This window comes from Nelumbo nucifera, chromosome 4 (genome assembly GCF_055504915.1).
Source record: "Nelumbo nucifera cultivar China Antique chromosome 4, China Antique-T2T, whole genome shotgun sequence".
Classification (NCBI taxonomy): Eukaryota; Viridiplantae; Streptophyta; class Magnoliopsida; order Proteales; family Nelumbonaceae; genus Nelumbo; species Nelumbo nucifera.
The window spans coordinates 1,108,084-1,120,545 of NC_142652.1; the positions used below are offsets into that span (position 1 = coordinate 1,108,084).

The 12,462-nt window shown below is 39.4% G+C and overlaps 1 protein-coding gene across 3 annotated transcripts in view; it reads right to left on the reverse strand.

Moving 5' to 3' along the window:
• The window catches only part of LOC104591930 (acetyl-coenzyme A synthetase, chloroplastic/glyoxysomal-like), a 55,581-nt gene that overhangs the window by 21,872 nt on the left and 21,247 nt on the right, over positions 1-12,462 (reverse strand). For all 3 annotated transcript variants that reach the window (XM_010251082.3, XM_010251084.3, XM_088903524.1), the window contains exons 11-14: positions 11,892-11,968; positions 11,730-11,808; positions 11,496-11,564; positions 11,209-11,384 (exon numbers count right to left, since the gene is read on the reverse strand). In XM_010251082.3, coding sequence (XP_010249384.1) covers positions 11,209-11,384; positions 11,496-11,564; positions 11,730-11,808; positions 11,892-11,968 — 401 coding nt within the window. The remainder of the gene's footprint in view (positions 1-11,208; positions 11,385-11,495; positions 11,565-11,729; positions 11,809-11,891; positions 11,969-12,462) is intronic.

A 12,462-nucleotide genomic window follows, 5' to 3' on the forward strand; every position in this document is an offset into this window, starting at 1 on the left:
AGAAAAAAACCCAGTCGCACCTTGTAGACTTCACAAAACACCGAGCAACTTGAATCAATCTTCAAGATGAAGAACAAGAAGTCTTTCAATTAATTAGGGTTTTGGGCAACACACTTGATACTGTCAAGGTGACGACAAAGATAGCCTCCTGTCCAAAAACCAATAACAACAGGGCTGGAAAAATTTTCTTTAACTATTCATTCGATTCAGTTCTCCATACACACTATGTATGGGAAGAAAGAGTAGAAAAGAGAGAAGAAGAGCCCGCTCTAATACCAAGAAGAAAAACAGCCTTCTGAAATGAACGAACTGTTTAAAAAAATGCAGAATAGTGATTGAGAATAGCAAAAATAAAGAAGAGAGAAGAGAGAAGAGGAAGAAGAAGGTGGTGGCCATAAGGGTTCAAAGAGAGATTTTTGAATCTAATCTCCTCTTATACCCCTAATCCCTTTTCATTAACTTAATTTCAGTAATTTACAGAGGCCCTTAATTGGGCAAATAATTAAAAAAGACATAACATAAGAAAGGCCCAAGTTGAGGCCCATTACAGCAAAGAACATAAAAAAAAAAAAAAATAAGAAAACAGTTTATGGGCCATTTGGCCCATCTTCTCTACAGTCATCAATGGGATATTTGTGAGAAGCTTTCTAAGGATTTCAGCCAATGAGCCACTCTAATCAATATTGATTCAATTAAGGCCTCTTCTTTCCTTTTCTCTAAAAATTCTTGCATTTCTTTCTTCCCACACTGCCCAGATTATTGCCGCCCTAGCACTCTTCCACATGATGTTACCTATCTTCCTCAGCCATGGACAAGAAATTGGATCAAGGAGACTTTTTATGTCAGCCAGAGGTGTCCACTTGCACTCAAATAAGGAAAAAAGCCATTCCCAAATGCCAACAATGAAAGTACAAGTGATAAACAAATGAAAGCAAGTCTCACTGTTAGCCTTGCAAAGAACACACCAATGTGGGGAAAGGCACCACTTTTTTCTCTTCCTTTGTAGCAGGTCAAAAGTATTTATTCTTTCGTGAACAACTTCCCAACAAAAAGCCACAATCCTAGGTGGGATAGGCTTGCACCATACCTCCTTGACAAGTAATGATTGAAGGGGACTAAGGGGAGGTTGGGTTAAAACTTTGAAGAAAGAGTTACAGGAGAACAAACCCGAAGAGGAAGGTGTCAGTAGTCGAAGATTGGGTTCAAAAAAGAAAGTGAGAAAGCTAGCAATTGCTGCCCCTCTACTTATATTTCTATTCATATCCAAATAAATGTAAAAGGGCTGAATTACCCTTATTGCTTACATGGAAAAAATAAAAACAAATTAATAATATTACTCTAAAATAACTAACATAACTACTAACTGTACGGACACAGTGGGGACCACATTAGTGTTCTCTACACTCCCCCTCAAGTTGGGAATAGATATTTTTCATTCTCAACTTGCATAGGTCTGCCTCTAACTTCTTCCTTGAAACAGCCTTGGTGAGAAGTTCTACAAGTTGCATGTCGGAAGTGATATACGGAAGACATACTTCTTGAGATGCAACCCTTTCTCTGATAAAATGTCTGTCCACTTCAATATGCTTAGTTTTGTCGTGTTGTACTGGATTATGAGCTATATCAATAGCAGCCTGATTATCACAGTACAACATTAAGGGCTTCTCATAAGCAATACCCAACTCCTCAAATAGGGATCTCAACCATAGGATTTCAGCCATACCATTAGCCATGGACCTATACTCGGCTTCAGCACTGGAACGAGAAACAACATTTTGTTTCTTACTCCTCTAGGAGACAAGATTACCTCCTACAAAGGCACAATATCCAAAGGTAGAACTTCTATCATCAACACACTCTGCCCAATCAGCATCTGTGTAAACTTCTATCTTTATGTGATCATTATTCTTAAACAAAACACTGCCAAGGCACCTTTTCAAATATGCCAATATCCTTTCAACTGCAAGTAGGTGGGTAGTTCATGGAGAGTGCATATACTGACTAACAACACTAACTGCATAACTGATGTCTAGTCGTGTGAGACAAAGATAGAGAAGTTTTCCAACCAGCCGTTGGAACATAGATTTATCTTCAAGAGGCTCTCCACCTTCTGCACTGATCTTGTGGTTTTGTTCAATAAGTGTGTCAGCAAGCTTAACACCCAACTTTCCAGTATCTTCCAAAAAGTCAAGAAAATACTTTCTTTGAGAAACAAAAATTCCATGCTTGAACCTATCTACTTCAATACCCAAGAAGTACCGTAGCTCTCCCAGATCTTTGACCTCAAACTCTTGATGAAGGAGTTGCTTAAGGGTCTCAATTTCACTGTTATCATTCCCTGATCTTGTGCTTAGTTTGATAGATTCAGACAAGCCCTTGAAGAGTTAGGTTATGTGCAAGCCCAGTCAGACCACACCTTGTCTCAATTTCACTGTTATCATTCCCTGTTACTACAATGTCATCCACATATACAGCAAGCAAGGTTAAGGAAGAATCCACTTTCTTGATAAACAAGGTGTGGTCTGACTGGGCTTGCACATAACCCAACTCTTCAAGGGCTTGTCTGAATCTATCAAACTAAGCACATAACCATACAAGGCTTTGTTCAGCCGGCAAACCTTCTTCCCTGTTTTTGCAACATAAAATCCATGAGGTAACTACATGTAAACCTCTTCCTGCAAGTCCCCATTAAGGAACGCATTTTTAACATCCATCTAAAACAAAGGCCAAGAGTAACTGGCTACAAGAGATAATAAGACTCTGATAGTTGTCATTTTTGCTACCGATGCAAATGACTCCAAGTAGTCAATACCATATGTCTGAGTAAATCCCTTGGCAACTAATCGGGCCTTATACCTTTCAATGGAACCATCAGCATTATGTTTCATAGTAAACACCCATCTACATCCAACCGGTTTCTTCCCTTTGGGCTGATCAATTATCTCCCAGGTATGGTTTTTGATAAGGGCATCCATTTCTACCTTTATTGCATCTTTCCACTCAGGAACTAACAAGGCTTCTTGCACTGTTCTGAGCATGGGAATATCAACAATGGATGCAAGAAAGGAATTGTAAGAGGGGGACAGATGATCATAGGACAAGAACTGGGAAATGCAGTGAGTTGTGGATGTGTTGCAACTGCGTTTGCCTTTGCGGACTGCAATGAGAAGGTCAAGGTCATCCAATGAAGGTGAGGGTTCAACAGTGGAAGGTAACTCATCTGTAATATCTGATAAAGGAACTGTGGTACCTGGATCTGGATCCGTAGAAGGAACTAGGACTGGCCTGGACTGCTGAGGACCAAAATCAACCTACCTCCATCGTTTGTGATAGACACTCAAATTCTAGCACCTCTAACACCCCTCCCCATTACATCCCTCTTCACTCAATGAAACAGGTAGTAGAGAACATTAATGTGGACCCCACTGGTGTGGTCCACACTATGTTCGTATGATAACAATTAGTTAGCAATTAGTTGTTACTTTTAGTTAATTTTAGATTTATCTTATCTTATCTTAATTTGTTATTATCTTTGCCATCATAGTTTTCAAGGCGCCAACACAAGGCTAGGCAACCATGGGACGCCCAGGCGCCTAGGCGATGAAATTTAAAAATAAGAAACCAATGGATTTCTACCACTTCTGAACTAGTTTTTTTGGTTTTATGTATTCAACACTTATTTTTGTGCTTGTGTTTCTTAATGAGAACAATTACTAAAATAAAATAAGAAAATGAAGAAGAAAAGGGGCGGAGCCCCTGTTCTAGACCCAGAAAAGTTGGTGAAAAAATATTAAAATAAAAGAAAAAATATGAAGAAAAGAAGGGGCACCGCCCCTGTTTCAGACCTTGGTGAGAAGATTTGCAAGTTGCATGTTGGAGGTGATGTATGGAGGACATACTTCTTGAGATGTGCCCATTTCTCTGATAAAATGTCAGTCCACTTCAATATGCTTAGTTTTGTCGTGTTGTACCGGATTATAGGCTATATTAATGGCAGCCTGATTATCACAGTACAACATTAAGGGCTTCCCATTAGCAATACCCAACTCCTCAAATAGTGACCTCAACCATAGAATTTCACTCACACCATTTGCCATGGACCTATATTTGGCTTCAGCACTGGAACAAGAAACAATATTTTATTTCTTACTCCTCCAAGAGACCAGATTACTTCCTACAAAAGCACAATATCCAAAGGTAGATCTTCTATCATCAACATTCCCAGCCTAATCAGCATCAGTGTAAACTTCTATCTTCATGTGATCATTGTTCTTGAATAGTATTCCTCTGCTTGGACACCCCTTCAAATATGCCAATATCCTCTCAATTGCAAGTAGGTGAGTAGTTCTAGGAGAGTTCATATACTGACTAACAACACTGATTGCATAACTAATGTTCGGTCATGTGAGACAAAGATAGAGAAGTTTTCCAACTAACCGTTGGAACATAGCTCTATCTTTGAGAGGCTCTCCACCCTCTACACTGATCTTGTGGTTCTGTTCAATAGCTGTGTCAGCAAGCTTAACACCCAACTTCCCAGTTTTTTCCAATAAGTCAAGAACATACTCTCTTTGAGGCAAAAATCTCGTGCTTGGACCTGGCTACCTCAATACCCAAGAAGTATCGTAGCTTTCCCAGATCTTTTACCTCAAACTCTTTATGAAGGAGTTGCTTGAGGGATTTAATTTCACTATTATCACTCCCTATCACTACAATATCATCCACATATACAGTAAGCAAGGTTAAGGAAGAACCAACTTTCTTAATAAACAGGGTGTGGTCTGACTGTGCCTGTACATAACCGAACTTTTCAAGGGCTCGTCTGAATCTATCAAACCAAGCTCTGGAGGACTATTTTAGTCCATACAAGGCTTTATTTAGCTTGCAAACCTTCTTTCCTATCTCTTCACCGTAAAATCCCGAAGGCAACTGCATGTAAACTTCTTCCTGCAAGTCTCTGATAGTAGTCATCTTTTCTACTAGACAAGGCTTTATTTAGCTTGCAAACCTTCTTTCCTATCTCTTCACCGTAAAATCCCGAAGGCAACTGCATGTAAACTTCTTCCTGCAAGTCTCTGATAGTAGTCATCTTTTCTACTAGTGCAAAAGTCTCCTAGTCGTCAATACCATATGTCTGAGTAAATCCCTTGGCAACTAATCGGGCCTTATACCTTTCAATGGAACCATCAACATTATATTTCACAGAGAACACCCATTTACATCCAACCAATTTCTTCCCTTTAGGCTGATCAACTATCTCCCAGGTATTGTTTCTGATAAAGGCATCCATTTCTACTTTTAATACATCCTTCCACTCAGGAACTGACAAAGCTTCCTATATTGTTCTGGGAATGGGAATATTAGCAATGGATGTAAGAAAGGACTTATAAGAGGGGGATAGATGATCATAGGACAAGTACTGGGAAATGCAGTAGGCTATGGATGTGGTGCAACGGCGTTTTCCTTTACGGACTGCAATGGGGAGATCAAGGTCATCTACTGAAGGTGAAGGTTCATCAGCGGAAGGTATCCCATCTGTAATTTCTGTCAAATTGATTGTGGTACCTGGATCTAGATCTGTAGGATCTGTGGTACCTGGATCTAGATCTGTAGGATTTGTGGTACCTGGATCTGGATCCGCAAAAGAAGTTGGGGCTGGCCTGGACTACTGATGTCGATGACCAAAATCAACCTGCCTCCACTGTCTGTGATACTCTCACATCCTGCCACCTCTAACAACCCTCCCCATTACACCCTTCTTCACTTAATGGGACAGGTGAAGGAACTTCTGATGAGTCAACCTCACTACTTTCCCCCTGAGGAGAAACCCTTGGATAATAGGGTACATCCTCAAAGAAAGTGACATCCATAAAGACAAATCTCCTCCCAGAAGTGGGTTCATAGAAGTAATATCCCTTTTGAGTTTGTGCATAACCGATGAAAATACATTTTGAGGCCTTAGGATCAAATTTGGAACAATGAGAGCCAAGAATCTATACAAAGCAAGTACAACCAAAGGTTTTAAGGGGAACGGTAAACAACTCTTTATCAGGATATAAAAGGGTAAATGGAGGTTTCATGTCAAGAACCCGTAAAGGAATCCGATTGATAAAATATACTACTGTAAGAATAGCATCTCCCTAGAAACGTATAGGCACATTGGAGGTAAACATAATGCTTTTGGCCACCTCTAATATGTGTCTATTCTTTCTTTCAACAACCCCATTTTGTTGTGGTGTAAGAGGGCAGGTAATCTGATGGATAATCCCATGGTCAAGCAAATAAGAGGCTAATGGGTTTGCAAAATATTCTTTTGCATTATCGGATCTAAAGATTTTGGTTTTGACCCCAAATTGGGTTAAAATCATCTGATAAAAGATCTGAGTCAATTTTGGAACCTCATCTCGAGAATGCATAAGGTAGACCCAAGAAAAAAGAGTATAATCATCAACAAACAACAAGAAATATCTGTACCCCCCCATGGCAGTGATATGATAAGGTCCCCAAACATCAGTATGCACAATTTCAAAGGGAATATTGCTTCTGCTATTACTCAATGAATAGGTTATTCTACAGTGTTTTGCAAGTTCACAACTTTCATATTTCAAACTAGACATCTGGATAGACTCAAATAAACTAGGAACAAACTCTTCAAAGCCCAAAAGGATAAGTGACCCATCCTATTATGCCAAAGCATCACTTGATCAACAGACTGAGAAACAAAAGACCTCTTAGTTTCACTACCTTCCCAATGAGAACTCCCTCCTAGCAGATAGATTCAATTCGTTTTACGGCCAGTCCCGATCACTTTCCTTGTCTCCAGATCCTGAAAAACACATCGATCAGGGAAAAAGGTTACTGAACAATTCTGGTTTTTTGTAATGCTACTAACTGAAAGCAAGTTAGTACTAAGTTTAGGAACATGCAAAACCGAAGATAAGGAAATGGCATTAGACAACTTGATGTCTCCCTTGCCAGAAATAGGAACAAGGGAGCCATCAACAATAGATACTTTGTCTCTACTGGAAGATAAATGATAGGTAGTAAACAGTGATGGCAAGCCAGTCATATGGTCAAATGCTCCTGAGTCTATTACCAAAAAATGTTCTGGATTACCTAGAGCTGAAGCATGATAAGCTGAGGCCCGATTACCTGAATGAACAAAGGATGAGGTTGGAAGAGCTGATGATGGCTGAGGAGATGGCACTGAATTACTAACTTCACTTTCCAATTGTGTCAGAGTAGCTCGGACAGCAGCTAGAGTGTCTAGAGGAGTGCCTCTTGAGGCCGATGAAGTTGTACTATCAGTTGTTAACAGCCATATTGGCATTCCCCTTTTTGTTTCTGAGTTTTGCTGGAACTAGATGTGGATGCAACTTCCAACAAGTGTCTTTAGTGTGTTTAGGTTGCTTGCAATTTTCACATACTAGATCCTTCTTAGCTTCCTTCTTCATATCCCTTTCCTTATCACCCCCAGACTTGGGTTTAACTGCTGCCAGGGCTGATTCGAAAGGCTACTGCTGTAACATAACTTTTCTCCTAATCTCTTCATTGGGCACTAGGGAATAGGCTTGAGATAGAGTTACACTATCTGTTGTCAACAATTGATGTCTCAGAATTTAGACCAGCCAGGAACTCAAACACTCTATTAGTTTCAACTTGTTTTCTGTAAGTCTGTGCATCTTTTTGACTATCCCATTCATTTGTTTTAAGGTCAATTTCATGCCATAGAGATTTCAAGGTTGAAAATTAAACAGAGACCTATTTCTCTCCTTGCTTGAGATTTTTAACATCACATTTCAGCTCATAAGCCTTAGCAACATTAAGGGGCTGAGAGTAGGTTTCTTTCACAACATCCCATATTTCCTTAGTTGTTTTTGCCCATAAGTAGTTTCGGATGATGTGTGGCTGCATGGAGTTGCACAGCCATGTCATCACCAAATAATTCTCTTGAATCCACTTAGCATAAGTGGGGATCCTCCTTAGTTGGTTCCTTCATATCCCCCAACAAATAATTCAGTTTTCATCTACCCCCAATGGCCATCATGGCTGATTGGCCCAATCTAAGTAATTTGATCCATCAAACTTAACAGTTGTAATCTGGTAAGTGTTCTCAGTCGTGTTACCCGAATCAGTCCCAAAAACACCCTCCCCTTGGCTCTTAAACTCCATTCTTGATTAGGAGTTGATCAAAAAACACCTCCTAATTACTGTAACAGTCGGCCTACTGGGTCTGTAACTAGTAACAGTGGGTCTAGAAGCAGAATTCAGATTCAGTAAATTAAAAGAAACTTTCTAATTACTGTGACAGTCGGCCTACGGGGTCTTGAAACTGATAGCAGTAGTAACAGATTTCAGATTCAGCAGTAACAGTCCTGCTGAAACAGCTCTACTGGGTCTTCCAGAGAGCAAAAATAAACCTTAAATTGAGGGAGGCAAATCTTATCACCTCCCTGAAACAATAACAGTCCGGGATCTGGGGGTTTTTCTCTTAAAACCCAAAAAGAATGTAGAAAGGAGATATTTTTATAACCGCACCTCTTAGATTAAACTATTCTTGCTGCCGATCTCAAGAAAGAATAAAATCTTACCCTGAAAATTCTGAAAACACTGATCTTGATCCTGAAATCCTCTGAAATTCTGATCGCCACCTCCAATCTTGATCAAAAAACTTATCTTGAACCTCTTATCTTTCTCTGATTCTTCCTGGTTATCAAGGGCACGATCCAATCTTTGGACAATTGCTGTAATATCAGATAACCTCCAATAATCAACCGAAGAAAGATCTTTCTATTCTTCCAGCCCTAGGCAATTCTCATGTGGTCGGATGGATCAGACTCGCATGAGAAGCCTAGATCTTGCTCTGATACCAAGTACTCATACAAGACTACAAATAGCTTTAGGTTTTGAACAGCAAAAATAAAAGAAAAGGAGAAGAGAAGAGAGGAGAAGAAGAGAGATGGAGAGGGAGAACTCGCAGAGAGGTTTGAGAAAAGAGAGAGTGGTTGGTGTTGTATAAACAGCCGGCCCCCTCTTTAAATTTATATTCATAATGTCTTAATTGTAAAAGGATTACAAGAAGGGCAGAAGGGCTGAATTACCCTTATTGCTTACATGGCAAGCATAGTTGTCAAGGCAACGCCTAGGCGGCTAGGCGCTTTTCAAAGAGCGCCTTGCCCAAATGCCAAGAAAAATTGTATTAGGCACATGCTTAGTGGCCTGAAACACATATATAATATAAAATATTTATTAAATAAAAATAAATATAAAATATATAATATTTTATTGGTTGGTTTTAGTTTTCATAATAGGACATGTTGCATGTTATCATGTTTTTGTTGAAAGTAAAAACAAAATAATCTCAAGGGCTTCACTTTGACAAAAGAACCGAACTGAGGAAGAGAAGAGAACAACAGCCCTCCATTGTTCCGACACAGTCCTCTAAGTCCAGGTGAGTTAATCAGTTTCCTCCTTCGTTTTGTTCTCTTCTTCCATTGGTTTAAAACAGTGGTTATGCCCCATTTTTCTCCTCTTCCTTTTTGTTGGACTAAAGCCATTCTTCTTTCCTTGTTTGAATCATATTATTGGATTAAAACAGGGGCTCCCCCCCCCCTTTTTTTGTTCTTAAATTTCTTGCATGTTTTCAGTTTTTTTCCCTCATTATTGGTGTCTGAAACAGGGGCTCCATCCCTTCTTTTATTCACCATATTCTTCTTTTATTTTAGTTTTTTTTTCACCAACTTTTCTGGGTCTAGAACAGGGGTTTCGCCCCCTTCTTTTGTTCTTAACTTCTTGCATTTTTCAGCTTTTTTTTTGTTCTCATCAATTCTTGCTTTTTCTCCCATTAGCTAAGGCATGAAAAAATTTTGTGCTCCCATCCCCTTCTCTAATCCATTTGTGTTGGGATTTTTGTCTCCAACAGACTTCCTCATACAAAATGTCTTCCAACTACTTTTTTAGCTCCCATCTCTGTCCTCTATCTCTCTCCTCCAAAGTGCCTTGAGTTTCCTTCTCATCTAGCCCTTTCTATCAATCACTTCCTATGGACTCTCATTCCTTTCCAATTGGCTCTAGGTCTGCTTTCTTTCCACCACTCCACTTTTTTTAGGAACCTAGGATGGGACAGCCACATGTTCTAAAACCTTAAGGGTGCAGGTCCTATGCTGAAGCTTCCTTCCTTACAGATGGTAATCAGCCAATGGTTAGAGGTGACTCCAGGTAATGCTCGGGACACTAATCCTCCCCAATGCTCTTCCGAATCCAATGTAAATAGGAATCCATCTAGTTTAGAACATATTGGGTTTAGTTGCATGTTGGACCAGGTGAAGTTATGGTGTGCTAGAGGAATTTCCTTAAGCTCAAAGGTATTGATAAGCTAGTTAAACTTCCTCATGCTAGTATTGATTCTCTGTCTCTAGTTATTTGTTTCTTTTGTGAATCTTATAACATTACAATCTCCTCCAATACACCAAGGCCCTTCCCATAAACCTCTAATGTCACCTAATTCTTCCCACATCATTTCTTTCCCTATAGCCATTTGGTCCATAGACATTTGTCAAGACCTGTTCAAAGTCATCCTCCACTTGTCAGAATTTAATTGAGATTGTGAATCTACCTATCAATTCCTCTTTTCCTTGTACTACCTCATTTCTCCACAAAATTATAATTCCTCCTGAAGCTCCCCAAGAGGGTGACAAAGCCTAGCTCAGACCTCTAGATCTCCACAGACCTCTAGCCCATTTATTATCAAATTCTGCCAGTTTAGATTCCTGTATTATTACTATGTCAGGGTTTTCTTTCCTAATGGCCTCCTTTATTACTGATCTTTTCCTCGCACTCCCCAAACCTCTAACCTTCCAACTCAGAATTTTCATTTGAAATCAGTTTTACTAGCACAAACCAAATCAGTTTTACTCCTCCCAGATTACCTCTCCTCTTAGCCTCTCTTGCTCTTCCTCTCCATTTCCTTTGTTCTCCCCTGGTTCGGCCACTTTCCCTTTCCTGTTTAAAAAAATGTTGGTCTTCCTTTATTATGAAACTTAACACCTTATATGCATAGCTTAAAAATAAGTAACAAACTCTGCCCTAGTTCTTCAATCTTATATTCTGAAAACCCTCTTATGCCCCATTTAAAATTATAAACCTCTGGCCACCATGCAAAATGCATAATACTACCTGCATCAGACATTGAATGATGTGAAGATGTACCTGCTGCAGCCATCACCACTGAAATAATAGCCTGGGAATGGCTTGAAATATGTGGTTTCATATCTTTCATGATCACCATAAAGGGTACGGAATGCCCCAGGCCATGAACTCTTTATACATAGATAACCACTGCACTCACCTTCAATCTCAGCTCCCTTCTCATCAACTATGACTGGCTGTATACTCACCCAAAAAAAAATGACAAGATAGATAATGGAATGACAATTCTGTAAGCATACACTAATCAAAAACAAATAAAGTCATATATCAGTTTTACTAACACAAACCTGGACTCCAAAGAAAGGGAAAGTGGCCGAACCAGGCTTCTGTGGCCAAGCACCTGGTAAAGGAGTTATCTGCATTAACAGGAATAACTCTATTCTGTTCATTTTTCACCCTTTAGAAGAGGAAATATGTACTGTATTAACTTGTGGTAGTACTAAAACATATTCAAGATTGGGTATATTTTCTAATGGGAGTAAGTACAATCAAAGTAGCACAGACAGAAGAATGGAAGTTACCAAGAAGCCACCAGTCTCAGTTTGCCACCAAGTGTCTGATATAGGACATCTTGAATCTCCAACAATATTGAAAAACCACCTATACAAAAGCAACTATTTTAAGATATTTTCACATTCAAGGATGAGGGGTGCACACTATACAAAAAAAAGAGAGCTTGAAACCTCCATGCACTTGGATTGATGGGCTCCCCTACACTTCCAAGAACACGTAAGGATTTGCGAGAGTAGCGAGTCACATACTACAAAAAGAGAATTACTTGAAATAATTAAGTCATGATCTTATGAATTCATTGATCATGCAATTTAATGATCCATACAAAACCTCTATTGGCATCATAATAAGAAAATGAAAGCAGCATAACCATGGATAAGTGAAAAGCCTCCCAGGTGGATTGTATTCTCTGATTCATAAAATTGAGAAACCAATCGATTAATAGGCCAAATGTTTTCATAAATGAGCCAAAGGATTAATTAGTGGAGCAAGGTTTAGCTGAATGCTTTAGCTATTCAGCGGGCCGTGGAACCAATAATAAGGTTCCACACCAGTATTAAATACATGGGGCCCACATCTTTTACATTGGGGCCCATGAATTTAATACTGGTGTGGAACCTAATTATTGGTTCCACAGCCTGCTGAACAGCTAAAGCGTTCAGCTAATCCAAATTCTAATTAGTGTAGGAAAAGAAAGGCTAAGCCCAAAGGTTCTGTTTGTGGAGAAGAAGAGAGGGATTC